The sequence below is a fragment of the Aotus nancymaae genome, unplaced genomic scaffold (assembly GCF_030222135.1).
Source record: "Aotus nancymaae isolate 86718 unplaced genomic scaffold, 86718_ANA_hifiasm-v0.15.2.pri h1tg000007l, whole genome shotgun sequence".
NCBI classification, from domain to species: Eukaryota; Metazoa; Chordata; class Mammalia; order Primates; family Aotidae; genus Aotus; species Aotus nancymaae.
In genome coordinates, this window is record NW_026988418.1 from 18039554 (window position 1) to 18067283 (window position 27730).

At 50.6% G+C, this 27730-nt stretch overlaps 2 protein-coding genes across 3 annotated transcripts in view; one reads left to right on the forward strand and one right to left on the reverse strand.

Moving 5' to 3' along the window:
- Positions 1-9815, forward strand: part of ACOT11 (acyl-CoA thioesterase 11) — a 71339-nt gene extending 61524 nt beyond the window's left edge. Inside the window, exons 16-17 of one of the 2 annotated variants that reach the window (XR_010341189.1) lie at positions 434-1434; positions 7697-9815. Coding sequence is in view for 1 of the 2 variants with exons in the window: in XM_064372392.1 (XP_064228462.1) it covers positions 434-589 (156 nt within the window). In the remaining variant the exon portion in view is untranslated. Of the gene's footprint in view, positions 1-433; positions 2535-7696 lie in introns of those variants that run through there. The other variant, XM_064372392.1, reaches the window with a different exon arrangement.
- On the reverse strand, positions 657-15660 carry FAM151A (family with sequence similarity 151 member A). The gene is made up of 8 exons (XM_012442691.3): positions 15401-15660; positions 13347-13490; positions 7976-8128; positions 6674-6833; positions 4211-4435; positions 3020-3159; positions 1886-2029; positions 657-1416 (listed from the first exon to the last, which is right to left on the reverse strand). The coding sequence occupies exons 1-8, from the start codon at positions 15516-15518 to the stop codon at positions 743-745; spliced, it is 1758 nt and encodes a 585-aa protein (XP_012298114.3). The 5' UTR covers positions 15519-15660; the 3' UTR covers positions 657-742.
- Positions 15661-27730: the final 12070 nt, after the last annotated feature.

A 27730-nucleotide genomic window follows, 5' to 3' on the forward strand; every position in this document is an offset into this window, starting at 1 on the left:
CCAAGTCTGGCCCTGAGACTCCCCCAGCAGAGACTCAGCCGGTGTCTGCTTAATTCATATGCTTGAACCCATGTGCGCCTCAGAATCATCCCTGGGCTCCTGTCTAGCATGTCTCTGTGGCTGAGATTCAGAGCTGGGCCCTGGAGATGCAGCCTCTGCCCTCCGGGGGCACCAACTGGCAGGGAAGATGCGTGATGACAATGTGGTGTGTGGTGGCAGGAAGCCAGGGTTGTCAGCGCCCTAAGAAGGGTTGGGGGAGATCTGCTGGAGGAGGTCATGCCTGCCAGCCATGTAATCTACGACCCTGGGGAGCTGGGTTGAATTTCCTGCCCTCCCAGAAGGAGAGCAAGGCTGACTTGCCACCAGCCTGGTTCCCACTGGGCTCCCATCCCCTCCCAGAACCCTCCCTGAGCCTGGCCTCCCAACCCTGCAGGTGTCCTACTACAACCAGGCCACCCCGGGCGTTCTCAACTATGTGACCACCAACGTGGCCGGCCTCTCCTCTGAGTTCTACACCACCTTCAAGGCTTGCGAGCAGTTTCTCCTGGACAACCGGAATGACCTGGCCCCCAGTCTCCAGACCCTCTAGATGCCCTCAGTGGCCACATCCTGCCCACCCCAACTCCATCCTGCTCCCAAGGACTCAATACAGTGCCTAGAGAAAGGCAAAGGCCTTTATTTCTTCCTGTCTCTCCATGGGCAGCCTCCGTCCTGAGGTCCGCTGGCCCCCCATCCCGGGTGCTCAGTTTCTGCCAACATCAGCCAGCAAGTCCTTGCGGTACCCCTGAGGCAGCCTGTAGTAGACTCGGGTCCTGTCCACAGCCCTGGCTGCCAGCAGCGCTGCCCTCACAGAGGCATAGTCGCCCCTAGCTGAGCTGTGCTCCACTGTGATGGTGGCCCGGGGGGAGGAGGCCAGCAGCCTGGCTACGGCTCCAGCTGTGCTGTGGCCCAGTGGCATGGCCGGCATCTGGAAGGACACAGGTTGCCAGAGCTCCTGGCACAGCTCTAGCATATCTGTGAGCAGCTGTTCCCTGTAGCCGCTGCCCAGCACCTCCTCAGGCCAGCCTGGTGCCACAGTCACGTGTGGGAAGACCTCAGCCACAGCTGTAAGTAGCTCTCTGCCAGCCACATGGCCAGAGACCAAAAAACTCCCATGGGAGATTTTGGCCCCCACCCACACAGGCGAATGCAAGAGGCCAAGGCTGGAGAGGCGTGCCAGCAAGGCCAGGGCTGGCCGGAGGGCTGCAGGCTCCACTATTTGCAAATGGACGCCCCAGTGTCCGGGATGCGTGGCCAGCTGCTGCAGGCAGGACTCCAGCGTCAGGATGCTGCCACTTGGAGCACGAACAATGGGCACAGGGTTCTCAGCCACAGTTCCGTTGAGACCAGTGTTCAGCAGGACCATGCCTTCTGTGTCTGGAAGAGGCAGCAGAGGTAACAGTGTTTAGGATTTGGGTTATGATAGGGTGTTAGAGTCCCTTGCTAAAAGGGCAGTGGGAGTTCTGGGGGCATCCAAGGGCCTTGCCTCTCTGGAATCTGTCAACCCAGTTTTGGGCTCCAGGTGGATGGGTTGCTTTATAAATGTGCCTGGTGCATGAGAAACTCTTGCTTCAGCTCTTGGTCTTTACCTGTGACTCAGCCTGGGGGCCAGTGCCGGCCTTGCCCACAGCACCGTGGCTGGGGACTGGTCTGAAGGCAGGAGCCCTGTGCTCTTCACACCACTGTACTCTCTCTCCCTCTCCCGAAACCCTGCCCCACCTTGCCTCCAGCGCATGGTGTAAATAAACCCATGTTGCCATGGCAACAGAGACTGGAGGTACCCGCCCCAAGCAGAGGACACCCTTGCAGATGAGCTAGGAGCACCAGGGCTGAAGGCAGACCTTACCTGGGAGGGTCACCGTTGCTGTTTTACCGCTGCCCTGGACGTCGGGAACCAGCCACTCCACGTTCAGCCCATCATCCCCGGGCAGCTGGAGAAGAGGGATCAGGCTGCCCCCCGTATAGTACATTCGCTTCCGTGTGGCATTCACTGTGGGGTCCCAAATCACCAAGGTGAAGTGGCTGCTGTTCATGGAACACCTGCAGGCCGCAGCTCTACAGGCATCCTCACTAAGCCTCCTGACACCCTGCCAAGCAGCTCTAATTTCCTTGTTTTGTAGACTATAAGAAGTGACTTGTCCAAGGTCCTATAAGCAGTGAGCAGAACTGCTGGGAGTGGAACCTGCTGAGACCAGATCTGCCTGGCCCCAGAGCTGGTATCCTTCCCCCCTTGCTTAGGTGGCAGGAATACTGAGTCTGACGGGGCCCCTTTGAGATGGCTTAACTGTGGCTCTCCTGGGTTCGGGGACAAGGGAATGAGGGGTTTGGGTGGCAGCATCTGATCACTGCTCAGTGAATACAGTGGAGGTCTCTGAAACATTAGAGTAACCCATAGTGGAGCCATGTACCAAAATAATACGGGGTTTGAAATTTGCTGGGTTCCGACCTGCTGGACCATATACACGCTGAGTGACTGTATAAATTCCTGAACTGTTCTGAGCCTCTGTTTCTCTATAATATGGATGTGTGGGCCAGGCACAGCGGCTCACGCCTGTAATCCCAGCACTTTGGGAGGCTGAGGCGGGCGGATCACCTGAGGGCAAGAGTTTGAAACCAGCTTGGCCAACATGGTAAAACCCTGTTTCTACTAACAATACAAAAATTAACTGGTGTGGTGGTGCAGGAGAATCGCTTGAACCCGAGAGGCAGAGGCTGCAATGAGCCGAGATCACGCCACTGCACTCCAGCCTGGGTGACAAAGCCAGACTCCGTCTCGAAAAAAATGACAATAAAAATAAAGTGGATATGTGAAGCTTAGCATACCATACCAGGGCCTGGTACCCAAAATACATCCTCCTCCTACCCCACCCTGGCTCTCCCCCTTCTGATACCGCTTCCTCCCAGCTCTGCTCCAGTGACTGCCAAGTGCTGCCCCATGCAGAATCCAGTCCACACCACCCCTCCCAGTTCCTCTCCTTACAGGCCAGCTGCTTGAACTGTGACAGGAAAGGCTCAAAGATGTCATAGTAGACTTGGTGGACGGCAGTGTTGTCCCGGACGTAGAGCAGGTCCTCCACCAACATGGGGTCCGAGGCAGCTTGCCACAGCGTCAGGCTATACCTGGGGCCACCAGAGCTGGCTCAGTGCCCGTCTGGGCCCAGCAAGACCCTCAGCCCCACTCCTGTGCTCAGAACTGGGTGTCAGCTGGGCCCAGGGTAGCACATTTGTCCTCCAGTCGCCCACCCGCCACTTATCCCTGAGTCCTACCCCTTCCCAAGGGCAGTAGCCAGAGGGAATTCAGGAAAGAAGACTGAAAGTGGATCCCAGGAGGGAGGGGGAGCCTGTCCTGCCTCCTCACTTGCAGTGTGTTTCTGAGTCTGTCCTAGGAAAGGGGCAGGACAGACAGGGGAGGATGTGGAAGGGGGGGTCAAGCATGAAGAGGGGGAGGGGCAGCTTTGGGAGTCCTGTGGGAAGCAGCTAAGGAAAGTGAGGGGATAGTGGGAGTAGGGGAGTCTCTAAATTCCTATAAGGCTATCCTAGGGCAGGGGTTGAAGGCAGAACATATGTTGCTCCATGGCTATACCTGGCTCCTACTGGAGGAAGCTGTGGGGAGACAAGTTGTGTCTTGGTATAAATATTTTCTGGGGGGCAGAGAATTACCCACCAATGAAAGGGCTCCCTGAGGAGGTAGTGAGTAGCCCATCACCAGAGGTATGCAAGCAGAAAGCAGGGACTCTGTAGAGGGCATGAGCACCAGCAGGAGTTGGACTATATGACCTTTAAGACCCTTCCATCCATGGCTGGGTGTGGTGGCTCACACCTGTAATCCCAGCACTTTGGGAGGCCGAGGTGGGCAGATCATGAGGTCAGGAGATCAAGACCATCCTGGCTAACATGGTGAAACCCCGTCTCTACTGAAAATACAAAAAATTAGCCAGGTGTGGTGGCACACACCTATAGTCCCAGCTTCTTGGGAGGCTGAGGCAGGAGAGTCACTTGAACCCGGGAGGCAGAGGTTGAAGTGAGCTGAGAGGGTGCCACTGCACTCCAGCCTGGGTGACAGAGTGAGACTCCATCTCAAAAAAAAAGACCCTTCCATCCATGAGCATCTGGGATCTTGCTGAGGGCATCAGCACCTCTGGGAGGGTGGGGTGGGTTTGGTGGTTTTCACCTCTCAGATTGGCTCAGCAGCCAGCTGAAGTGGGGCCAGGCAGCCCGCACCATGGAAGACCGCACAGGGAAGGTGACCCTCTGGGGCACCACTCCCACCAGCTCGTGCATCTTCTCCACCATGGCTCGGGTGTACGTCCTGTTTGGGAACATGGCCAGGTAGAGGGTGGTCCAGCCTGGAGACAGGGTGACCTTGGGATACTTCTCCTGGACCAGGGCCAGGAACCTGCAAAAAAATCGGAGATGTTGGTCTCACGGAGCTGCGCCGGCCCCTTCCTCTCCTCTGGGTTCTCGTCACAGTAGGGAGTGGCAGGGCCTATTGGATCTGTGATAAGGTCAGAAGCAGAGTCCCAAAGAACAGAATGGTTTGTTTCAGGTCCCATGAATTGGGCATGGACTTTGGAGTCAGGGAAGTCTGGGTTCAGCTCCGATTCTGACCTTGGCCGGGCCACTCAGCCTCATAGACATCATCCCCTCTAGCAGGGCAGGCTTCTTAAACATCCCCTTCTAGACATGAAACTGACTCAGTCCCCGTGTGTGGGAATCTGCGCTCTGCCAGCTGTGAGCCTTTGAAGTTTCTCAGGTTTTCTTTAAAAAATGTCTCTCCTTCCCAGCCTGGGCAACACTGTGAAACCCCATCTCTACTAAAATACAAAAAATTAGCTGGGTGTGGCAGCTTGCTCCTGTAGTCCCAGCTACTCAGGAGGCTGAGGCAGGAGAATTGCTTGAACCTGGGAGGTGGAGGTTGCAGTGAGCCAAGATTGTGCCACTGCATTCCAGCCTGGGCGACAGAATGAGACTCCATCTCAAACAAAAAAAAAGACTTCCTCTCTCCTCTCCCCTCCCCTGTCCTCCCCTCCCTCCCTTCCGCTTTTATCTTTCTCTCTTTTTCTTTCTATACGGGGTCTCACTGTGTTGCCCAGGCTGGTCTCAAACTCCTGAGCTCAAGGGATCTGCTCACCTTGGCCTCCCAAAGTACTGGGATTATAGGTGTGAACCACCATGCCCAGCCTAAAATTTTATTTGAACTTGGCCTTGATGAAAATATTTTAATTTTTTCTTTTTACTTTTCTTCTTTAAAAAATGCAAATTTTGGGCCGGGTGCGGTGGCTCACACCTGTAATCCCAGCACTTTGGGAGGCCGAGGCAGGTGGATCATGAGGTCAAGAGATTGAGACCATCCTGGTCAACAAGGTGAAACCCCGTCTCTACTAAAAAATACAAAAATTAGCTGGGCATGATGGCACATGCCTGTAGTCCCACCTACTCGGGAGGCTGAGGCAGGAGAATTGCTTGAACCCAGGAGGCAGAGGTTGCGGTGAGCTGAGATTGCGCCATTGCACTCCAGCCTGGGTAACAAGAGCGAAACTCCATCTCAAAAAAAAAAAAAAAAAAAAAGATGCAAATTTTAACAGGCAAATTATGTTGTCACCCACTGCCCACCAAAAAAAACCCTACTGAGTAAAATTAGCACTCCAAGAAGACAGGTCATATGTATTTTGGGCCATTGATTACATTTTCCAAAGTGCTACTTTCGGAAGGCACCTCAGCTTGAGAAGCACAATAATAAGTGCTAGATGGATGGTTGCTGGCTGGCTGGATGTGTGGAGGGAGAGATGGATGGGAAGGAGCCTGCAGCTTAGAATCAGAAGGCCTGGACTTGAATCTTTGCTCTGCCACTTACTAGACTTAGGCAGGTCTTTTCACTTCTATAATATAGTCCCTGCGTTAATAAAATGAAAATAATAGTACTTACCTCATTTTTGTAAGAGTTAAATGGTGTTCTTTAAGTAAAGTACTTAAAACAGTGCCTGGGACATATAATAAACATGAAACAAATTGAGATCCTTCTCTTGTCAGCTTTCTCATCTGCAAAATGGGGAGAAAGCTCTAACCTGGCAGTGCTACATCAGGATCAGATCAAAGACAGGCTCTCCTCCTATGTGCTCTCCTTGTAAACTGTAGAGCACGTGCAACTACTGCATGTGAGGGCTGCCAGCAGCGGTGCTGGAATTCGTGGGGGCTGGGGAAGGAGTCAAGGTTTTAGACTTTTCTAGCAGGCCAAATCCTGTGCTGGTCACTGGGGAATATAGGGAAGGACTTGGCCTGGTCTGTCCTCCGGGAGTTCAGTGTAGTGGGGTGACAGACCTGTGAACCCACAGTGACAGCTCCATGAAGTCAGGCTGTGTTAGGAGGAAGTGTGGGGGTTGAGGGGCCCAGAGGAAGTCCTGCAGCAGCCTGGGATGTCAAGGAAGTTTCTGGAGGAGATAACAACTGGCCAGTGGTTTGTCAGAAAAGAGGGGAAAGGCACTGGAGGCAGAGGGAATAGCTCGTGCAAAGGCTCAGAGGTGAGACTATATAGCGTGACTGGAGACAAACTCAGAGGTCCCCAAGATCCTCATGTTGTGCTAGGTGTTGACAGAAGAAGGCTGGACACAGCTGGGACAGAGAGGCGAACACTCACTGTGTGGCATTGACCTCAAGTGAGATGGGCACGTTGGGGCCCTTTAAGATGTCAGCATTGATCCACACGGGCCGCTGGACTTTGCCTTCCTCTGTCAGCCGCCGCAGGAGGTCCAGGGAGGGGCCCACGGCCTTGATGTTCTTGAAGTCCAGTTTGATGCCTGTGGGGAAAGGGACAAGGGCTTGGGAAACTGGGAAAGGAACCAGGAAGACGTGACTCCCTGGGCAGAAAGCAAAGAGGGGGTGTGTGTGTGTGTGTGTGTGTGTATGTGTGTGTGTGTGTGTGTGTGTGTGGTGGGGTCACGGGAGGGCGGAAGGACAAGGACCACATCCCTGCAGGGTGTGAGGAAAGCCTTTTGAAGACACAGAGCTAACTGAGAGAAGAAGGGCCCGCCTATAGACGAGTTCCCATAGAGGCAAGGTGAGGACTTGGGCCTGCGGCTGCTGCAGCTGGGAATCAAGTCTCTGCTGAAAAGGGGCTGGGGTTCTTGAGCAGGCTCAGAGGGCCCTAAACCACCAGAGCCTGAAGGGAGGTCATTCAGCCTCTGGAAGGTGCATTTGAGTAGAGGAGGGAATCTCTGCAGAGAAGGGACCTGGTACTTTTCAGGGTGATGAGGAGACGAGGCTGGGAAGATATAGAGGGATGTTGAAAACTAGGCCAAGATCACTTTTTCCTGAGGACCATGGGCAGCCATGGAGGGTTAAAGCAGAGGAGTGGCATGACAAAACTGGTGTTTTGAAAAGATCCCTCAGGTGTCTGTGGTCACGGTGGTCGAGGGAAGTCTGTAGGGGCTGAATTTGGGTCAGGAAGCCAGTGAGAGTTACGATGTGGCTGTGACTCGATGGAGGCAGGGTTAGGGGTTAGGACGGGTGGAGGCAGCAACCGCGTGGACGTGAGGATAAGGGAGGGAGAGAGAGAGGCGTTACAGTGGTGCCTGGACTCTGACTGTGACTGGCAAAGGGGTGCGGAGGGGAAGGGTGGGGCTTGGCTTTGAACTTGTTACGTTCAGTTCTCTGAATACAGGAGGAAGCACTCTGAGCATGCGTGGCACCTTGCAGTTCACGCTGTACTGCTCGCCATCCCCCCGTATGTCCGAGAGAGAACACCATGATTTGCACTGACGCGCTCCCCACCTCGCTGAGTCCTCACAGAGCTGGGACGTCTATAGCACCGTGATGAGAAAGTCAAGGCAATGACACCTCATGTCAGGACTGGACTTGCTTCCCAGCGAGGGATCTCTGCACATGCTGCCCCAGGGCCAGAGGGCTCGGGGCTGGGGAGGGTTTCCAGAGGGGCCCTTACCCTTCTGGGAAGAGCCCAGCACCGTGTCCAGCCACTGCTCCAGTGTGTTGTCGCTGTAGATAGCCGGGGGGTGTGCCATGATGGGAACTCCTGTCTCGTTGGCTGTGCCGAGCCCTTCTACGTTGACGTCAGCCTCCAGGACTGTGATGTTGCCTGCAGAAGAGGCGAAAACTCAGTCAGTTCTTTTTTTAAAAGAAAGAAAACTTTTTTCTCATCATAAAAGCATTACAAATTACAGAACATTTGAGAAATACAGAAAAGTGGAAGAAGAGGAAAATATTCACCCACATTTCCATCACAGTTCACATTTTGATGGATTTTTCTTCCATTTCTTTTGTTTTGGGAGATGAAATCTTGCTCTGTCACCCAGGCTGGAGTGCAGTGGTGCGATCTTGGCGCAATACAACCTCCACTTCCTGGGTTCAGGCAATGCTCCTGCCTCAGCCTCCTGACTAGCTGGGATTACAGGCATGTGCCACCATACATGGCTAATTTTTGTATTTTTAATAAAGACAGGATTTTACCCTATTGGCCAGGCTGGTCTCAGAACTCCTGACCTCAAGTGGTCCCACCCACCTCAGCCTCCCAAAGTGCTGGGATTACAGGCGTGAGCCACTGTGCCCGGCCCTATGCATAGTTTTTACACAGTTGAGACTCTACTGCATTTATAATTTTTTATGTTTTTCTTTCAACATTATGACACATTTCCAGTCTTTTTTATACATCTTATTAGAGCAGACAAGGCAAAGAAACAAAAGGCTCCAAAGCCCTGGTTGAGGGTGTTCACTACCGTGTAACTGACCATCCCCATTCTTGAGATGCTTCGGGAGTTTCTGATTTTTTGCTAATTAGGCTTGCTATATTCTCCCTGTCTGGTCTTGAACTCCTGGGCTCAAGAAATCCTCCCACTTTGGCCTCCCAAGTGTTGAGATTACATGTGTGCACCTCAGTGTCCAGCACACAGGGTCATTTTTAAAGCCCTTGTTATCAAATTACTTTCTGGAAAAGTTGTTCTAATTCCTGTCCCCGCCTGAAGCGCACGAGGTTGGCCATCTCACCGCATCATCACCAGCACTGAGTTATCTTTTAGCTTCACACAGTTGACTCTATCAGGTGGATATCTTCTGATTCCTGCCTTCGAGAATTCAGCCTAGTAAGGAGCTCAGACTCTTCTAATAGGAAGCCGTCTGTAGAAAACCATGCTCGGGGCACTCACACTTGGAGAGTGTAGTGGAGGGAGAGGGGTTGCTTTCGGCCCATGCAGCATTGATGCCAGAGGGCCCTTGCCTCCTGCTTTCTCCCGGGCTCCTGAACATTCTTCTCACCAATAGCACTGCTTCCCTGCAAGTCTGTTCTCTATAGAGCCACCAGAGTGAGTGTCCTAAACATGTACCTGATCATGTCACTTCTTGTTAAAAAGTGCCGGAAAACCTGCCCATTGCTCTGAACATGAAGCCCAAACTCAGCTGGGCATGGTGGCTCACACCTGTAATCCCAGCACTTTGGAAGGCCGAGGTGGGCGGATCACCTGAGATTGGGAGTTTGAGATCATCTTGACCAACATGGAGAAACCCCATCTCTACTAAGAATACAAAATTAGCTGTGCATAGTGGCGCATGCCTGTAATCCCAGCTACTCGGGAGGCTGAGGTAGAAGAATCATGTGAACCTGGGAGACAGAGGTTGCAGTGAGTCAAGATCGTACCATTTCACTCCAGCCTGGGCAACAAAAGCAAAGCTCTGTCTGAAAAAAAAAAAAGGAAATAAAGAAAGAAAAGAAACCCTAACTCCTTATTATAGTCTTTTTTCCAATTCTGTCTCATGTTCCCCTCTCTCTCTTTCATTCTGAGTTCCAGGCACCTCACCTTCTCCATCTCCCGGGGACTGTAAAAACGCATGTTCTGATCACTAGATCCACAGGAGGGCGTGAGATTCTGCATGTTTTATTTTGAGGTGGAGTCTCACTTTGTCACTCAGACTAAAGTGCAGCAGCGTGATCTCAGCTCACTGCAACCTCCACCTCCCGGGTTCAAGCGATTCTCCTGCCTCTGCCTCCCAAGTAGCTGGGACTACAGGTGTGCACCACCACCATGCCCAGGTGTTTTTTTTTTATTTTTAGTGGAGACCGGGTTTCACTATGTCAGTCCTGACCTCAGGTGATCCACCTGCCTTGGCCCCTCAATGTGCTGGGATTACAGGCATGAGCCACTGGGCCTGGCCCGAGATTCTGCATTTTCAACACACTCCCCAGGGATGCCCATGCTGCTGTCCATGGACCCATGGACCACACGTTGGGTAGCAAGGCTTTAATTTGTTTTGTCCTCCTCATCTCTGGGCTGTTGCCTGGCAACATTCTTCTCTCAACTTTACTACGGCACCTCCTGCTTATCCTTTACCATTGGCTTAAAAAAATAACTAACTTCCGGCCGGGTGCCATGGCTCACGCTTGTAATCCCAGCGCTTTGGGAGGCCAAGGTGGGCAGATCACGAAGTCAAGAGATCGAGACCATCCTGGCCAACATGGTGAGACCCTGTACCTACAAAAAAAAAAAAAAAAAACAACTTCCAGGCTGGGCGCCGTGACTCACACCTGTAATCTCAACACTTTGGGAGGCTGAGGCAGGCAGATCATCTGAGGTCAGGAGTTCAAGACCAGCCAACATGGAGAAATCCCGTCTCTACTAAAATACAAGATTAGCTGGGTGTGGTGGCTCATGCCTGTAATCCCAGCTACTAGGGAGGCTAAGGCAGGAGAATTGCTTGAACTTGGGAGGCAGAGGTTGTGGTGAGCTGAGATTGCGTCATTACACTCGAGCTGGGTAATAGGAGTGAAACTCTGTTTCAAAACAAACAAACAAACACTTCTTCAGCCAGGTGCAGTGGCTCACGTCTGTAATCCCAGGACTTTGGGAGGCCTAGACGGGTTGATCACTTGAGGTCAGGAGTTGGAGACCAGCCTGGCCAACATGGTGAAACTTTGTCTCTACTAAAGATACAAAAATTAGCCAGGCATGGTGGTAGGCACCTGTAATCCCAGCTACTCGAGAGGCTGAGGCAGGAAGAATCACTTGAACCTGGGAAGTGGAGGTTGCAGTGAGCCGAGATCACGCCATTGCACTCCAGCCTGGGCAACAGAGCAAGACCTTGTCTAAAAAAAAAAATGCTGGGTGCAGTGGCTTCGCCTGTAATCCCAGGGAGGCCGAGGTGGGCCAGATCACCTGAGATTGGGAGTTTGAGACTAGCCTGACCAACATGGAGAAACCCCATCACTACTAAAAATACAAAATTAGCTGGGCATGGTGGCGCATGCCTGTAATCCCAGCTACTCGGGAGGCTAAGGCAAGAGAATTACTGGAACCCGGGAGGTGGAGGTTGTGGTGAGCTGAGATCGTGCCATTGCACTCTAGCCTGGGCAACAAGAATGAAACTCCATGTCAGAAAAAATATTGCTTCCTCAAGGAGGAGGCAGCCATCCCCAGGTTAATAAGTTAGGCCACTCTGCTTCTTGCTCACAATGAAACCTGCCTTCTCCCTTTCGTGTTCAGCCCCGTGTCGTGTGATTGCTCTTCAGCATCAGCCTTCCTAAGTATAAGCTCTGTGAGAGCAGGGTCTGGGTCTGAATTAGCCATCACTTGAATTCCCAGTGCCTGGATGCTAGCAGGTCTAAAAGAAATGTTTCAGAAATGGTTGGCTGGCCGGCCATGGTGGTTCATGCCTGTAATCCCAGCACTTTGAGAGGCCGAGGCAGGCAGATCACTTGAGGTTGAGAGTTCGAGACCAGCCTGGTTGACATGGTGAAATTCCGTCTCTACTAAAAATACAAAAATTAGCTGGGCGTGGTGGTGGGTGCCTGTAATCTCAGCTACTCAGGATTACAGGAAGCAGGAGAATCACTTGAACCCGGGAGGCAGAGACTGCAGTGAGCCGAGATCACACCACTGCACTCCAGCCTGGGCGACAGAGCAAGATCCAGTCTCAAAAAAAAAAAAAAAAAAATCTCTTCACCTTAAAAGTTGTGACTTGCCTTCCAGAGGGCTGGAGGCTGACTTGCTTGGGGGTGAGAAGTGAAGAAGGAGCAAGAGATGAGAGGAAAGGATTGGTTTCCTGTGGCCACAGCATGGTCCTTGGGGAGCCACAGCAGCAGGGAAGGGGACATGCAGTCACCAAGCCCTCTACCCTCCACCCTCCCTCCTCGGGTCAGCTTTACCCATCTGCAGGAGAGCATGGTGGCTGGGTGCAGACCCTGAATTAACACTGCTGGCTTCTAGTCCCTGCCCTGACACTTTTCAGCTGTGTGATCTTGGGGTTATTTGACCTCTTTGTGCCTGTTTCCTCATCTACAGAATTAAATAATAAAATATCCCTGGTAAGGCATTCACTAAGTGTTAATTATTTATATGGAGTTGCTTGCTTAACTAGTGTAAGGGGCCATCTGTTGTGTTTCTGTGGCTTCAGCATAATTACTAATAATGACCTCAAGAGTCCTGCTTTGGCTGATATGGTCATTCTACCAACCCTCTGACTCCAGTTTTGGGGTCTGAAATGGAAGGAGTTTGCTTGAGCAGTGGTTCTCAAAGTGTGACCCTGGGGCCAGCAGCCTCAGCGTTACTTGGGGGTGGGGCCAGTCGGTGTCTTCTGAAACGTGCCCAGGTTCAAGGACTGTTTCCTTCATCTTTAATAGCTACTGCTTTAAAGTTCACCAGCATGTTCATGCACATTATCTGCTGAGCTTCCCAAAGGTCCTGAAGGAGAGCGTCACGCAGTGGCTTGGAGCGTGCACTCCGGGGCTCACCGCTCTGGGCTCCAGTGTTGGCTTAACTGCTTTCAGACAGTGTAACCTTGGCTAAGTTGCCTAACTTTTCTGAGCCTCTGTTTTTCTCCTGTGAAATGGTACCCATGAAACGGGTTGCAGGGTAGTCCCAGGAGAACCTGCGTGTAATGTGCACGTGGTGAGCCTCGGCCGATTGGTTACTTTAACCAATTTCAAATCTGAGGCTCAGGAGTTATACAACCTGCTCAGGTGCTCACTGTTTTTAGTAGTGCTGGGCCTCAAGTGCAGATTTCTGGCTTGAGGCTTTGAAGGCAAAAACCTCCTTAGAGGTTGGTTCCTGACAGCTCGAGGAAGGAGTAGCTGGGAGGGTGGGAAGTATAGTCATGACTTTGGAGTCAAACATGTGGTTTAAATCTAGGCTCGTAGCTTAGCTGCACAACCCCGAGCCGTTCACTTAATGCCTCTGAGCCCCTACTTCTTCGTGCGGAAAGACATGTAAACAGCTGTCATGCCACCACAGTGACCAATGGCTAATCTTCCTCTCCCTCTGTCTTCTCCATCCCTTTCCCTGGCCTGCCCCAGTCTTGGCAGCTGGACTTACTGTTCAAGGCAGCTGCCACGGCTTTCTTGCTGTTGGCTGCGTGGTACCAGGTGACCTCCAGGGCATCTCGGCGGCTGATCTGGCCCAGGCTCAGCAGGTAGTCCAGCATGTCGGCATTGGGGCTGCAGGCCTCCAGCTCATAGCCTGGAAGGAATGCCAAGGGGTTGTTAGTGTCTGTCCTCACCCCAGCCCAAGACTCCTGTTTGTTCATCCCAGGACCCTCCCTGTGACCAACACTCCATCTGGCAGAGGGATGGTGAGGCTCAGACTCACTGGTGCTGCAATAGTGGAAAAGTGAGTGCGCTTCTGGGACCCAAGGAGGCCTCAGTACCAGCCTGGGGTAGTCAGGAAATGGGGCCAGGTTCACAGAGAAGGGAACACTTAAGGAAGACCTTGAAGGGTGGGTGTAAATTTTACAGAAAATGGGGAATGGGTTATTCCAGACACAGAAAAAGCAAAGGCTTGGCTTCAGGAGAGTGCAGCTGTCTAAAGGAAGAGCCATTGGCCTGGTAGAGATGGAACACGGAAGTGGAATGTGGGAAGGTTGGAAGAGGGGGCCGGATGCAGTGGTTCATGCCTGTAATCCCAGCACTTTGGGAGGCTGAGGCAGGTGGATCACCTGAGGTCAAGATTTCGAGACCAGCCTGGCCAACATGGTGAAACCATGTCTCTACAAAATATACAAAAATTAGCTGGATGGACATGGTGGCGGGAGCCTGAGTCAGGTGAATCACTTGAACTCAGGAGGTGGAGTTTGCAGTGAGCTGAGATCATGCCACTGCCCTCCAGCCTGGGTGAGAGAGAGCAGGACTCAATCTCAAAAATAAATAAATAAATAAATAAATAAATAAATAAAAGATTGGAAGAGGGCTGGGATCAGGTCGTGAATGGCCTTGAACTTTAGTAAAGGAGTTGGTGTGTGCTGAGGGCAGTGAGCGAGGGCTGCTTGGCAAGATCTGGGCTGCAGAGCTAACATGAGCTGACAAAAGCAGGCAGAGAGACCTTGTAAGAAGGGTCCAGAAGGAGACCTTGAAGCTTCTCTGAGGGCAGGGCTGGGAGGATAGAGGGCAGAGGGAAAAGTAGAGCCCTCGAGGCTCAGGACTGAGGAGCACAGCCATGAGGCAGGGGCACGGGGCCTAACTGAGGTCCCTGGGTGAATGGAGGAGCCTTTCACAGAGAGTCCTTCATAGCGAGCAGCTGTTGGGGAGAGGGATGAGCTCAGCCCAGTCTGCTGAGTTTGAGGTTGCTTGTGTGACTCCCAAGAAGGGCACAGGATGGAGGTCTGGGCTGAAGGCCAAGACCTGATATTCTTCAGGCAACTGAAGAAGGGAAAAAAGTTAAAGGGGCTCATGCCTGCACTCCCAGCACTCTGGGAGGCTAAGGAGGGTGGATCACCTGAGGTCAGGAGTTTGAGACCAGCCTGGCCAACATGGCGAAACCCCGTCTCTATTAAAAATACAACAAAAGTAGCCAGGCGTGGTGGTGGATGCCTGTAATCCCAGCTACTTGGGAAGCTGAGGCGGGAGAATCGCTTGAACCCAGGAGGTGGAGGTTGCAGTGAGCTGACATTGCGCCACTGCACTCCAGCCTGGGTGACAGGGTGAGACTCCATTTAAAAGGAAAAAAAAAAACACAAAAAATTAGCTGGATGTGGTGGCACACATGCCTGTAATCCCAGCTACTTGAGGGGCTGAGGCAAGAGAATCGTTTGAACCAGGAAGGTATAAGTTGCAGGGAGTCGAGGTTGCACCATTGCACTCCAGCCTGGGCAACAAGAACGAAAACTCCCTCTCAAAAAAAAAAAAAAAGTTAACGGGACTTTCTGCTGGGGATGAAGTCACATAGGATTGGGGGATAGAAGAGACAAAGAGAGCTGCGGATGGGGAATGACGCTTGATGGGGATGAGGGATCAAGAAGAGCTGGTTGGCGGGGCACGGTGGCTCGTGCCTGTAATCCCAGCACTTAAAAAAAAAAGCTGATCAGAGCTGAAGGTGGGGATAAGGAGCGAGCAATGGGGGAAGCCACTCAGGATGGCACTGGGGGAAGCACCTACCTGGCTGCCGCAGGGTGATGGTAAGGACTATCGCGACAATGACCACCACAGACACACAGGTAATGCCTGCAAACACCCACTTGCCCCGATTCTTCAATAAGTGCTCCCTGCAGGCCATGACGACGCTCTCTGGGGAATGTCCCCAACTCCAGGTGGGCCAGAGTCCCCGAGGTTTCCTGCAGCTGGGATCCTGTGGGAGGCAGGAGCACCCAGCAGCACCTAATTCTCCACCAGGCCTGGTCTGCTCTGCAGCCCCGGAATGTCCCCGACTGGAGATAACCCCTGAAGCCCCTCCTCCCTCCCCGCCCTACTCCTCTTCCCCACACCCTCCCGGGATCGCAACAGGCTAACCAGAAAATCTACCAACCCTAAAATGACCTTTGAGCACAGTAAGTGGCAGCAGAGAATGTTGGACTGAGCCCAGACCCCTGCCTGTCTGCCCCTGCCTGGGAGTCAGGAGACCCATCCCAGCCCTTGTTGCTTTTCTGGAGTCCTGGAGCAAGTGTCCGACCCTCTCCGGGCCACATTTCCTTCTGTGTAAAAGCCCAACCTTCTGTTCTTTCCCTTTCTAACTCCAGGCTTTCTGCCCTGCCCTCGGGGAATCCTGCCTATCAGGCAAGGGTGGTGACAAAGACAGATTAGATCTGCCTAAGGGGCAAGAATCTTCCTCTCATCCGAGATTACGGCTAATAGATGTTCTACCTGGGATAGAAACTGATAGTCCTGGCATGCTGGCATGGGTGACTGCAGGCCAGTTGTGGGGCAGCGAGTCCATGGGGAAGGGGCTGAGTCACCACTTCACGCAGAGGGAGTTCTGGGGGCCCTAGTATGGGAAGCAGGTTAGAGGCTGCCCCTGTTCTGAGGATCCTGGAATTCGAATGGGTCCAGGAATCACCTGTAATGTGTACAGAGACTTCAGTGTCTACAGGCTGGACTCAGAGAGATCCAGCAGGGCCCTTGGTGGCTTTGATTGTGTGTATGAAAGGGCGTCGAGAATGATGCCTGGGTGGGCAGATGTCAGGAACTGAGGGGTGGAGGGGCAGGGCGGGAGGGATTTTGGTCATGGGGGTTGTCTCCGGTCATTCCTGAATTGATTCTCCTGCCTCACCCTCCCCCAGGAGGGAACTAGATATGGAGGCCGTGGGCTCAGGACTGAGATCAGGGCCAAAGACAAGGGCATGAGCATCATTTTCTGGCCAAAGCAGAAAGAAAAAGGGATGGAGGCTGACTTCTGGGGACCACTGACAGGCAGACAGGTGGAGAAAGAGGCATCAGTAGAGGAGAGGGGACAGCAGAGGGTGGTGGGTGTTGTCAATGGGAAGGTCACTTTGAAAAGGGAGACCCAGGCATCTCAGATCAACTTCCCCTTTTTCCTAAGACTGTAAACTTCCCCTTTTCATTCCTAAGACTGTAAACAGAAGCCCTTTTCATATGTAATTCCTGAGACTGTAAACCGAGACCCTTTTCATATGTAATTCCTAAAACTGTAAACCGAAACCCTTTTCATATGTAATTCCTGAGAATCCCCTTTTCATATGTAATTCCTGAGAATCCCCTTTTCATATGTAATTCCTGAGAATGTAAACCGAGACCCTTTTCATATATTAAGCTATAAACCTAAGATTCTTCCATGTGTAACATCTAAAGTATAAGCCTATATAAAGATGGAACCTTCCTTTGTTAGGGGAGCTTGGCTGTTAGGCAACTATGCCACCTTGCTCCTGGCCGAATAAATTCCTTCCTCCTGTATTCGGTGTCCAAGAGATCTGTTTCCCGCGGCCTCTTCTGCTACAACTTCAAGAAGAAAGGAGAGGTCACCCAGGCCTGGAGATGGAGCCCAATAAGGACAGCAAGGGCCCCCTGATGTTGCCAGGACCATTTCCCTGGATCAGTGGGGAGGGCAGTGGTCTGAGCAGAGCCTGTTTAGCGGGGGTGGGGAAGACCAGAGAGGCTGAAGGTACAGGAGGGAGAGGCTCTGGGCAAAGTGAGGATGGGAGCAGGAGGACCTGGCACTCAGGGGGTGCTATCCTGTAGGATGTGGGGAAGGATGGGCACTGTGAGTGGTGAGTCTGGGGGTGCTGGTTGGGAGGTGACGTGGTGAAAGGAAACCATGAGGGAGAGGATAGGGAGGTTCTGTTGGCTGGTCGGGGCATGTGGCACGTTTACAGGGATCCAAGGAGACCCAAGCTGTGGGCTGCTAGATGGACAGGACCCCATTCCACACCTCCTCGCCACCATTGTACCTCTGGAAATGTGAGGTGGTGATGGCCTACTGTCCCCTCTCCTCTACTGATGCCTCCTCCTCCACCTGTCCACCTGTCAGTGGTCCCCAGTGGGCCACCTGAGGCAAACCTGGCCCTGGAGCCCAGGCTCAATTCCCAGTTCTCAGAGCCTCTGGAGAGAGGGAGATCTAGTCTGTCTGGGCTTCTGGCTCATTCTCCAAATCAACTCAACAAACCCAGCAGCTGGCAGGAGCCAGGCCCTGGTGGGGTGTCAGGGCTGCTGGCTGGAATGAAGGAGGGTCAGTGCTGGGGGTCCTCTCAGGAGATAGTAAGGGGGCGGTAGACAAGCAGGAATATGTTTTGTGAGTCACCTTTCTTAGGGGGCTGCTTTCCCAGGCCACCCACTCTGGACTCCAGAATCCAAATGGTAATTGGGCCTCACCCAGATCCCTTCTGTAATAAGGCATGGAAGGGTGTGTTAACTGGGATATTATGACAGCCACAAAAAGTTAGCAGAATGACGGAAGCCACATCTTGAGTAACAATCACATATACTTTTCTCTACAGTTAAAGTCTAGAGAAAGTTTCCATGTCAGAGCTGGCCATAATGCCAGGCGTGGTGGCTCACGCCTGCAATCCCAGCATTTTAGGAGGCCCGAGTAGGGCAGATCACGAGGTCAGGAATTCAAGACCAGCCTGGCCAATGTGGTGAAACTCCATTTCTACTAAAAATACAAAAATTAGCCAGGCGTGGGGGTATGTGCCTGTAGTCCCAGCTACTTGGGGGGTTGAGGCAGGAGAATCGCTTGAACCTGGGAGGTGGGTTCAAGGTTGCAGTAAGCTGAGATTATTGCAGCATTGCACTCCAGCCTGGGTGACTGGGTGACAGAGTCAGACGCTGCCTAAAAAAAAAAGTCTAGAGAAACAACAAACCACCAGAATTATACAATGTGGCTCCAGGGTTGCCCCCAAGCCCCATACTGATAAGTCTCACCTAGTCTGGCTTGCATTTTTTCTGCTTTTATTAATAATACTATTTGTGATTTCCTATAAATTGTCCCACACTTTAATTTCATCTACATGTCACACAACACTGCCAAATGGTTCTCGTGTCCTCATGTTGCAGGCAAAGAAATCGAGGCTCAGAGAGGTCAGGACTTGTCTCATGTCACCTCAATGTCAGGTTCAAATGCAGGTCGGGCTGACTGTGGGCCTATCTGCCTGACTTTATCCACCTGCTGGCCTCTTCCTGTTCATGCCCATTTACAATGGGACAGTCACTTCTTCTGGCAAGAATATTTAACAGCAACGCTGGACAAATCTGTTTTTGAAAGAAAAATCAAGAACTTAGTTCTTACAGCCCACGAGGGCACCCTCTGCACAAACTATTCTCATTCTGGAAGCTGCTTATTTAGTGTTCATGACACTCTTTTTTTGTGTGTGTGTATGAGACAGTCTCGCTCCATCTCCAGGCACCAGGCTGGAGTGCAGTGGCAAGATCTTGGCTCACTGCAACTTCTGCCTCTCTGCCTCAGTCTCCAAGTAGCTGGGATTACAGGCGCATGCCATGCTTGACTAATTTTTGTATTTTTAGTAGAGATGGGGTTTCACCATGTTGGCCAGGTTAGTCTCGAACTCCTGACCGCATGATCCACCCGCATTGGCCTCCCAAAGTGCTGGGATTACAGGCGTGAGCCACCACACCAGGCTGAGGGAGGCATCCTTACGCCCCACCTTTCGCGGAAGGGAGATGGAATCAGTTTGCTGCAGAGAGATGTGCCTGTGCCCCATCATTCCGACTCTGCAGGCCGTGTGTCGCCTGTCCTCCCTGGGAAAGAAGCCAGAGAGCCAAGCTCTGAGGCACGAAGCCTCGCCGCCTCTCTTGGCTCTGAGGAGCTCTGCAGTCTGTCTAGGAGGAGAGACTTCATCTGGCTCTGGCTTTTGGCAGGAGGAAGAACCCTGGAACTGACTCCAGACTGTAGATTCCTCCATTGCCTGTGACACTTCTCGTGGGGCATAAATAACTACACAAGTCACTGAGCACGTATTCTGTGCCAGGCACTGTGCTAGGCTCTGGGGATCCACCCCGTGACATATTGTGGGAGAGAAGAAAGCAGGGGCTGTCGGGGGCTCCAGCATTTCAGATGGGAAATGGCCATTTTATTACTAGCGTTGGTGCACATCAAAAACACAGAGCAGGCTCATAGCCTGTAACGGTGTCACACATGGAAAGTGGCAGTGGCCCCAGGTGGGGGCATGCAGGGTGGAGGAGACACAGGTTAGGAACCCCAACCTCCTGGGTGGGCCAGGAGGCTTTCAGAAGAGGCTTGGCCTGAGCTGACTGAGAGAACCATCAGGGACGGGGGCTAGGGAAGACCTTCCAAAGGGCACAGTGTGTGTGGGAGAGGGCCCAGGCATGAGGAGAAGAGCCTGTTCAGAGCGTGAGCAACGCAGTGTGGCTGGAACACCAGGTGGGAAATGGGGGGAGGTGGAGTGGGCGAGAGACAACACTGGGGAGCCCCGGAGTACTGGGTCACCCTGATAAAGAACTTGGCTTCCGGCTGCGCAGTGGCTCATGCCTGTAATCCCAGCACTTTGGGAGACCAAGCTGGGCAGGTTACAAAGTCAGGAGTTCGAGACCAGTCTGGCCAACGTGGTGAAACCCCATCTCTAATAAAAACACACAAAAAAATTAGGTGAGTATGGTGGTGAATGTCTGTAATCCCAGCTACTTGGAAGGCTAAGGCAGGAGAATTGCTTGAACCTGGGAGGCGGTGGCTGCAGTGAGCTGAGATGACACTATCGCACTCCAGCCTGGGTAACAGAGTAAGACTCCGCCTCAAAAAAAAAAGAACTTGGCTTCAACCTGAAGGGGTTGGGGAGCGCTCACCCATGGGATAAGCAGGGAGCACCGTACTGAGCTTTGCATTTGGGAGGGTGGCTGGAAGCTGGAGTTGACAAATGGCTTCTGGAGGCCCGACTGCCCCTGCATTCAGGCTGTCCTGTTTCAGCACTGGCCACCCCTGCACCCCTGCAGAGCCACAGGACTTCCCACACTGCATTGCTCAGAACAGCAAATGGCCCGGGGAAGCGTGTGTGCCTCAGGCTGTGTTACGTGAGTCACTTTGATACTCTCCCTGCTCCCACACCATGGCATGTTATAGGGGAGACGAAACCAGGGGTGGTTTGGAGGCTCCAATATTTCAGATTTGGAGCTGCATCTTTAGAACTGGTGCTGGCCAGGCACAGTGGCTCACGTCTGTAATCCCAGTACTTTGGGAGGCTGAGGTGGGAGGATTGCTTGAGCCCAGGAGTTCGAAACTAGTCTGGGCAATGCAGGGAGGTCTCATCTCTACAAAATAGAAAAATAAGTTAGTGAGACGTGGTGGTGCATGCCTACAGTCCCAGCTACCCAGGAGGCAGGAGGATGGTGCCCTTGTACTCTATCCTGGGCAACAGAGCAAGACTCCATCTCTAAACAGAAAAGAAAAGAAGAGAAAAGTAAAGAAAAGAAAAGAAAAGGAAGGAAGGAAGAAAAACAAAGAAAGAAAGAAAATAAAGAAACTCATTTGCCTATTTTGACACTGTCACATTGTAGGAGAAAAAAAATTCTAAAAATTAATGACCACAAGCTGGCCCTCACACAGCTATTTGGTCCTAATTCACACTGCGTAGGTGGTCTAAACACTCTAAATGATAGAATTTTATTTAAAGTGTTTTCATGTAGGTGGTACCCCAGGATTACTACTACAAACAAAAACAAGTTTTCTCAAGAGGAATGTGGAAAGTAAAAAGTTCCTCTTCAAAGTTTCCCTTCTTGTTAAAGAATAATAAATGTTAGAAATAATAGTTTATTTTAAAGCTAATTTTCTTCAAAACCTTCTTTTTTTTTTTTTTTTCTAATAACCCTTTGTTAAGCCCTATCCTATGTGGCTGTTAGATACAAAGGAATAAGTACATTCTATGTCCTTGTACTTTAACCAAGATATTTCTTCCGGACATTCTCAGGCATGTCCCAGCTCACAGCCCGTGTCCCTTCCTTATTTAGAAATGTTATTACTTTTCTAAGTCCTTTTGCAAGCAACTTCCTCTTTTCCTTCATTCTCCATTGCTTTTAGCTATTTAGGAAAGTTTTAAGTTGTTAGCCAATCAAGTTTAGCTCAGACTGTGAGGTCCAGCTCCAACCAACAGAGATAGGACACAGCAGTAAAGACTCAATGCGTGAAGGATAAATATTCCTGCCTTTCCTTTGTCTGTGCTCTTGTGGCAAAATTGCTAGCAAGCAGCACCCTTTCTGCAGAAAGTAAAATTGACTTGCTGAGAAAATTCTTTGTCTGGGCATTAGTTCTTCTTTTCAGCACTGAAGAAAAAGCATTTCTTTTTCTTTTTTTTTTTTTTTTGAGACAGAGTGTTGCTCTGTCGCCAGGCACCAGGCTGGAGTGCAGTGGCATGATCTCGGCTCACTGCAACCTCCACATCCCAGGTTCAAGCAATTCTCCTGCCTCAGCCTCCCCAGTAGCTGGGACTACAGGCCCACCTGTAGTGTGCCACCATGCCCAGCTAATTTTTTTTTTTTTTTTGTATTTTTAGTAGAGATGGGGTTTCACCATGTTGGCTAGGATGGTCTTGATCTCTTGACCTCATGATCTGCCCACCTCAGCCTCCCAAAGTGCTGGGATTACAGGCTTGAGCCACTGTGCCCGGCCAGAACAAGCATTTCTAACAAGGAACATGGAGGCTGCGTGTGGTGGCTCATGCCTGTAATCCCAGCACTCTGGGAGGTTGAGGTGGGCAGATTACTTGAGGTCAGGCATTCAAGACTAGGCTAGCCAACATGGTGAAACTCCATCTCTACTAAAAATACAAAATTAGCAGGGTGTGGTGGCTTATGCCTGTGATCCCATCTACTAGGGAGGCTAGGCAGGAGAATCACTTGAACCCAGGAAGCAGAGGTTGCAGTGAGCAGGGATTGCACCACTGCACTCCAGCCTGGATGACAGAGCAAGAATCTGTCTCAAAAAAAAACAAAAACAAAAAGCAAAACAAAACAAAACAAAAGAACATAGCTTCAATCCAAGCCTTAAGGAATTCTGGGCAGGGAAAATAGGCAGTTCATAGTCAACAATCCCAAAAGTCATAAGAAAATAAGGCACCCATTGGTGAAAACCAAGAGATGAAGTAAACAGCAAAATTGGACCCACAAAGTGTTCAGAATACAAAATTATCAGAAGTAAAATAACGTGTTTTTTTTATTTTTATTTTTTTTGAGACAGTGTCTTGCTCTGTCATCCAGGCTGGAATGCAATGGTGCAATCATGGCTTATTGTGGCCTTGACCTCCTGGACTCAAGTGATGCTCCCACCACAGCCTCCCAAGCAGCTAGGACTACAGGTCTGCACCACCATACCTGGTTAATTGTTTTTCTTGTGGAGACAGGGTCTTCGTATGTTGCTAGGCTGGCCTTGAACTCATGGACTCAATCCATCCTCCTGCCAAGGCCTTCCAAAATGCTGAGATTAAGGTGTGAACTACTACACCCAGCCTGTTTAATATGTTTAAAGAAATAAAAAACCTGCCAGGCATGGTGGCTCATGCCCAGCACTTTGGGAGGCCAAGGCAGGTGGATCATGAAGTCAGGAGTTTGAGACCAGCCTGGCCAACATGGTGAAACCCCATCTCTCTCTACTAAAAATACAAAAATTAGCCAGGTGTGAAAAATTAGGCAGGTGTTGTGGTGGCAGGTGCCTGTAATCCCAGCTGCTTGAGAGGCTGAGGCAGGAGAATTGCTTGAACCCAGCAGGCAGAGGTCGCAGTGAGCAGAGATTATGCCACTGCACTTCAGCCTAGGCGAGAGAGAGAGAGACACTGTCTCAAAAAAAAAAAAAAAAAAGGACAGAGAGGAGGCTTAGTGTGCATCTCATCAGAGTTGCACAAGGCAGAGAAAGAATAGGAAAAAAGCAATTTCTAGAAAATTGTTCAAAATTTCTGATCAACACCAAATATTCCAAATAGGAAAAATACAAAGAAATTCCTATGTATATGTGGCATGATATGAGTGTATAACACCAAAGTAAAAGATCTTATTTATTTTTTATTAAAATTAAAAAAAATTTAAAATAGAGTCAGGGTCTCACTATACTGCCCAGGCTGGTCTTGAACTCCTGGCCTCAAGCTATCCTCCCACCACAGCCTCCTAAAGCGCTGGGATTACAGGCATGAATTGCTGCACCTGGCTCAAAGTAAAAGATCTTAGAAGCAGCCAGAAAAAATAGATTCGGGTCAGGCACGAATAGATTGATCACCAAAAAGGTGGCAGACTAACTTCTCAACAGAATCCACAGAAGCCAGAAGGCAGCAGAATATTCACTTTGATGTACTAAAATAAGATAACACTCTAGGCTCCTACATGCAGTAAAAATGTTTCGAGAATGACAATTATAATTTTTTGGCAAACTAAAGAAGTTTACTACTAAGAAACTTTTTTTTTTTTTTTTAGACAGAGTCTTGCTCTGTTACCCAGGCTGGAGTGCAGTGATGAAATCTCTGTTCACTGCAACCTCAGCCCCTCAGGTTCAGGCGATTCTTGTGCCTCAGCCTCCCAAGTAGCTGGGATTACAGGCATGTGCCATCAGGCCCAGCCACTTTTTGTATTTTTAGTAGAGATGGGGTTTCGCCGTGTTGGCTAGGCTGGTCGCAAAACTCCTGACTTCAGGTGATCCTCCTGCCTCAGCCTCCCAAAGTGCTGGGATTACAGGTGCGAGCCCCCGTGCCCAGCCAGTCCCTGTGTTTTTTGTCTTTGGAGGTTTTGTTTGTTTGTTTGTAGAGAGACTTTCCTGGTGTTGCCGAGGCTTGTCTGTTGGCCTCAAGTGATCCTCCTGCCTTGGACCTCCCAAAGTGCTGGGATTACAGGTGTGAACCACTGTGCTCAGCCCATTTTTTGCTTGTTTCTTGAAGGAGGGTAGCAGTATTAATTTTGGACTTTGCTAACTAAAGTTTGCATGTTAAGAATAGATATATATGGGCTGGGTGCAGGGGTGCATGCTTGTAATTTTAGCACTTTGGGAGGCTGAGGTGGGAGGATTGCTAGGGCTTAAAAGTTTGAGACCAGCCTGGGCAATATGATGAAATCTTATCTCTACGAAAAATTAAAAAAAATTAGCTAGATATGATGGCATGCATCTATAATTTCAGCTACTTGGGAGGCTGAGGTGGGAGGATCGCTTGAGCCCAAACAGGTCGAGCCTACAGTGAGCCGTGATCACACCACTGTGCTCCAGTCTGCGCAACAGAACGAGACCCGGTCTCAAAAACAAAAACAAACAAACAAACAAAACCCCCCCAATAGATATATATGAGACCCTCTTGGACAACATAGGAGACCCAGTCTCTATAAAACATTAAAAAAATTAGCTAAGTGTGGTGGCACACACCTGTGGTTCCAGCTACTTGGGAGGGTGAGGCAGGAGAATTGCTTGAGCCCACGATGATCCCTTGAGCCTGGCTGGGGGTGGAGTTGAGGCTGCACTCTAGCCTAGGGGACAGAGCCAGATCCTGTCTCAAAAGAGAAATAAAAAAGAATACACAGGCTGGACACAGTGGCTCATGCCTGTAATCTCAGCACTTTGGGAGGCTGAGGCAGGTGGATTGCCTGAGGTCAGGAGTTTGAGACCAGCCTGGCCAATATAGTGAAGCCCTGTCTCTACTAAAAATACAAAAAAATTAGCCAGGCATGGTGGTGTGTGCCTGTAATCCCAGCTACTTGGAAGGTTGAGGCAGGGGAATTGCTTGAACCAGGGAGGCGGAGGTTGCAATGAGCCGAGATTGCACCACTGCACTCCAGCCTGGGCGACAGAGTGAGACTCAGTCTCAAAAAAAAAAAAAAAAAAAAAAAGAATAGACATATAATATGTAACTTCCAAACAAATGGGAAGGGAAAGAAAGGGAAATTCAATAATCCAAAAGAAAGTGAGGAAAGAGAAAAATGAAATGAAAATGAAAAAGGAGAGGTTCTGCTTGTAATGATGGCAAAGTAGCTCCTATCAGATCAAACTTCATACAGATAACAATTATGAACTCTGGACAAAAAACAAAAACAAAACAAAAAAAACCTCCTGAAGACTCTGGAAGGAGCAAAAACAGACAAAACCTAAAGAGAAACTGACAGATACCAGAAAAGAAGAAATAGCTACTGGGTGCAAAAAATTTTTTAAATCTCACAAACATAATATTCAATCAAAGAAGTCAGAAGAAAAGAGTCTGTGCTGTATAATTCCATTTACATAAAGAGATTATATATGAAAACAGGGAAACCATATTAAAAGTCAGGATAGTGGTCCCCTAACGGGGAGGATGATAGCGATTAGAAGGGGACCTGAGGAGGATTTCTGCGTCTTGGTAATGTTCTATTTCTGGATCTGGGTGCTGGTTACATGGGTGTGCTCACTCGGTGAAAATTCATAAAAATAGACGTGACATATGCAATTTTCTGCTTCAGTACAAACTTAAAAATCAAAAGATAGCAGAGACAAGAGGGACAGGCAGGCAGGGCAGACTGTGAGGGGCCTCAATGTCAGACTAGGGAGCTGGATGTGACCCTGGCAGCAGTGGAGGACACGGACGGTGTTAAGAGGGGAAATGAGTTGTTAGGGAAGCTCCCTCTCTGTCTAGTGTGGGTGGCTAAGAGAGGGGTACACCTGCCCTGTGGGACCTTATTTACAGGACTGGCCAGAATCTGGGATTTCAATGATGAAGACCTGAGCTAGGAGGGAGGGTGTGAGTTTGGAGGCCAAGAGCAGATTTGGAGGTAAAATTGAAAGGACTTGGGAGTTTACATGCAGGAGGCCGGGGAAGAAGAGGGAGGAGTCAAAAGCAGTCATTGGGAGGGGCTTGTCACAGGAGCTAAAGAGCGAGGGAGGGGACACTGGGAAAAGAAGCAAGTTTGAGAAAAGAACTTGTTTTTTTTTGAAACAGGGTCTTGCTCTGTTGCCCAGGCTGTAGTGTAGTGGTGGCATCATGGCTCACTGTAGCTTCAAGCTCCCAGGCTCTAGTGATCCTCCCACCTCAGCCTCCTAAGTGGCTGTGACTACAGGCACATGCCACCATGTCTGGCTGATGTTTTTTATTTTCATTTTTAGTGGAGATGAAGTCTGACTGTGTTGCCCAGGCTGGTCTTGAACTCCTGGGCTCAGGAGATCTTCCTACCTCGGCTTCCCAAATTGGTGGGATTACAGGCATGAGCCACTGCACCCAGCCGAGGGAAAGATTTTTGCTGGGGAAAGAGCAAGTGGAGGAGGAATCCTTGATGAACAAGGCCTCTGAAGCAGCAGAAGGAAACTGGGGGTGCAGGGGACCTCCTGTCCAGATGTGGACAGAAGAGGAGAGGAGGGGAGGGGAGTGGAGGAGCAGAAAGGGCAAGATCTGACATGGACTAGAAGGAATTCGTGAGAGTCCCTCAGCTGCTCGCTGATGTGAGGTCACTGTGAAGCATAGGGACTGAGTCTGATGAGGCTGACTTCTGGGCAGCTTGTCTGAGAACAGGTTATACACTGTATCTAAGGACATCCTGACCTGGGGGAACAGGAAGACAGCTTACTGGAAGATTCCACTGTCATTTTGTAAATGGTGGCCAGTGAAGATTTTCTATTAGTATCTGGTCTCCAATCACCTTAATTAGCTGAACTATTGCTCATCACTAAAGGATTTTCTTTAGAAAGGTAGCCTTAGAGTCCTGCTTTTCTTAGGGAAAGATCTAGGTGACACTGCTGTGCCACAGCCTGCCCTGCCCTCATTCCTGCCTTGCTCCACACACTCTTATCTGTGCCTGGAACAGGAGCTGAGGCGGAGCAGGAAAAAGATCAAGGATTCGGGAGCGAGGACAGGCAGGCATCGTAGCTCCTGACCATGGGCCAATATTTTCTCACTGTGGGTCTCAGTTGCCTCATCAGAGACCACTTAATTTCAAAGCCCTTGTCCCCCTGAGATAAACAGAGGTCCAGGGTCATATGGTGAGGGGCTTTTATGGGAACACTTGAATTCTGGACGAGGAACTCAGTGTTTATAGAGTGAAGTGCTTTCCAGGAGGCTGAGGAGGGTCTCAAGACAGGTTCTT

Excerpts from the sequence above, each read along its gene's own strand:
- FAM151A (XM_012442691.3), bottom strand. The coding sequence starts at position 15,518 with ATGGCCTGCAGGGAGCACTTATTGAAGAATCGGGGCAAGTGGGTGTTT. Across the intron at positions 13,491-15,400 it reads CATCACCCTGCGGCAGCCAG|GCTATGAGCTGGAGGCCTGC; the intron begins GTAGGTGCTTCC and ends CATTCCTTCCAG. Across the intron at positions 3,160-4,210 it reads CTGCTGAGCCAATCTGAGAG|GTATAGCCTGACGCTGTGGC; the intron begins GTGAAAACCACC and ends TGGTGGCCCCAG.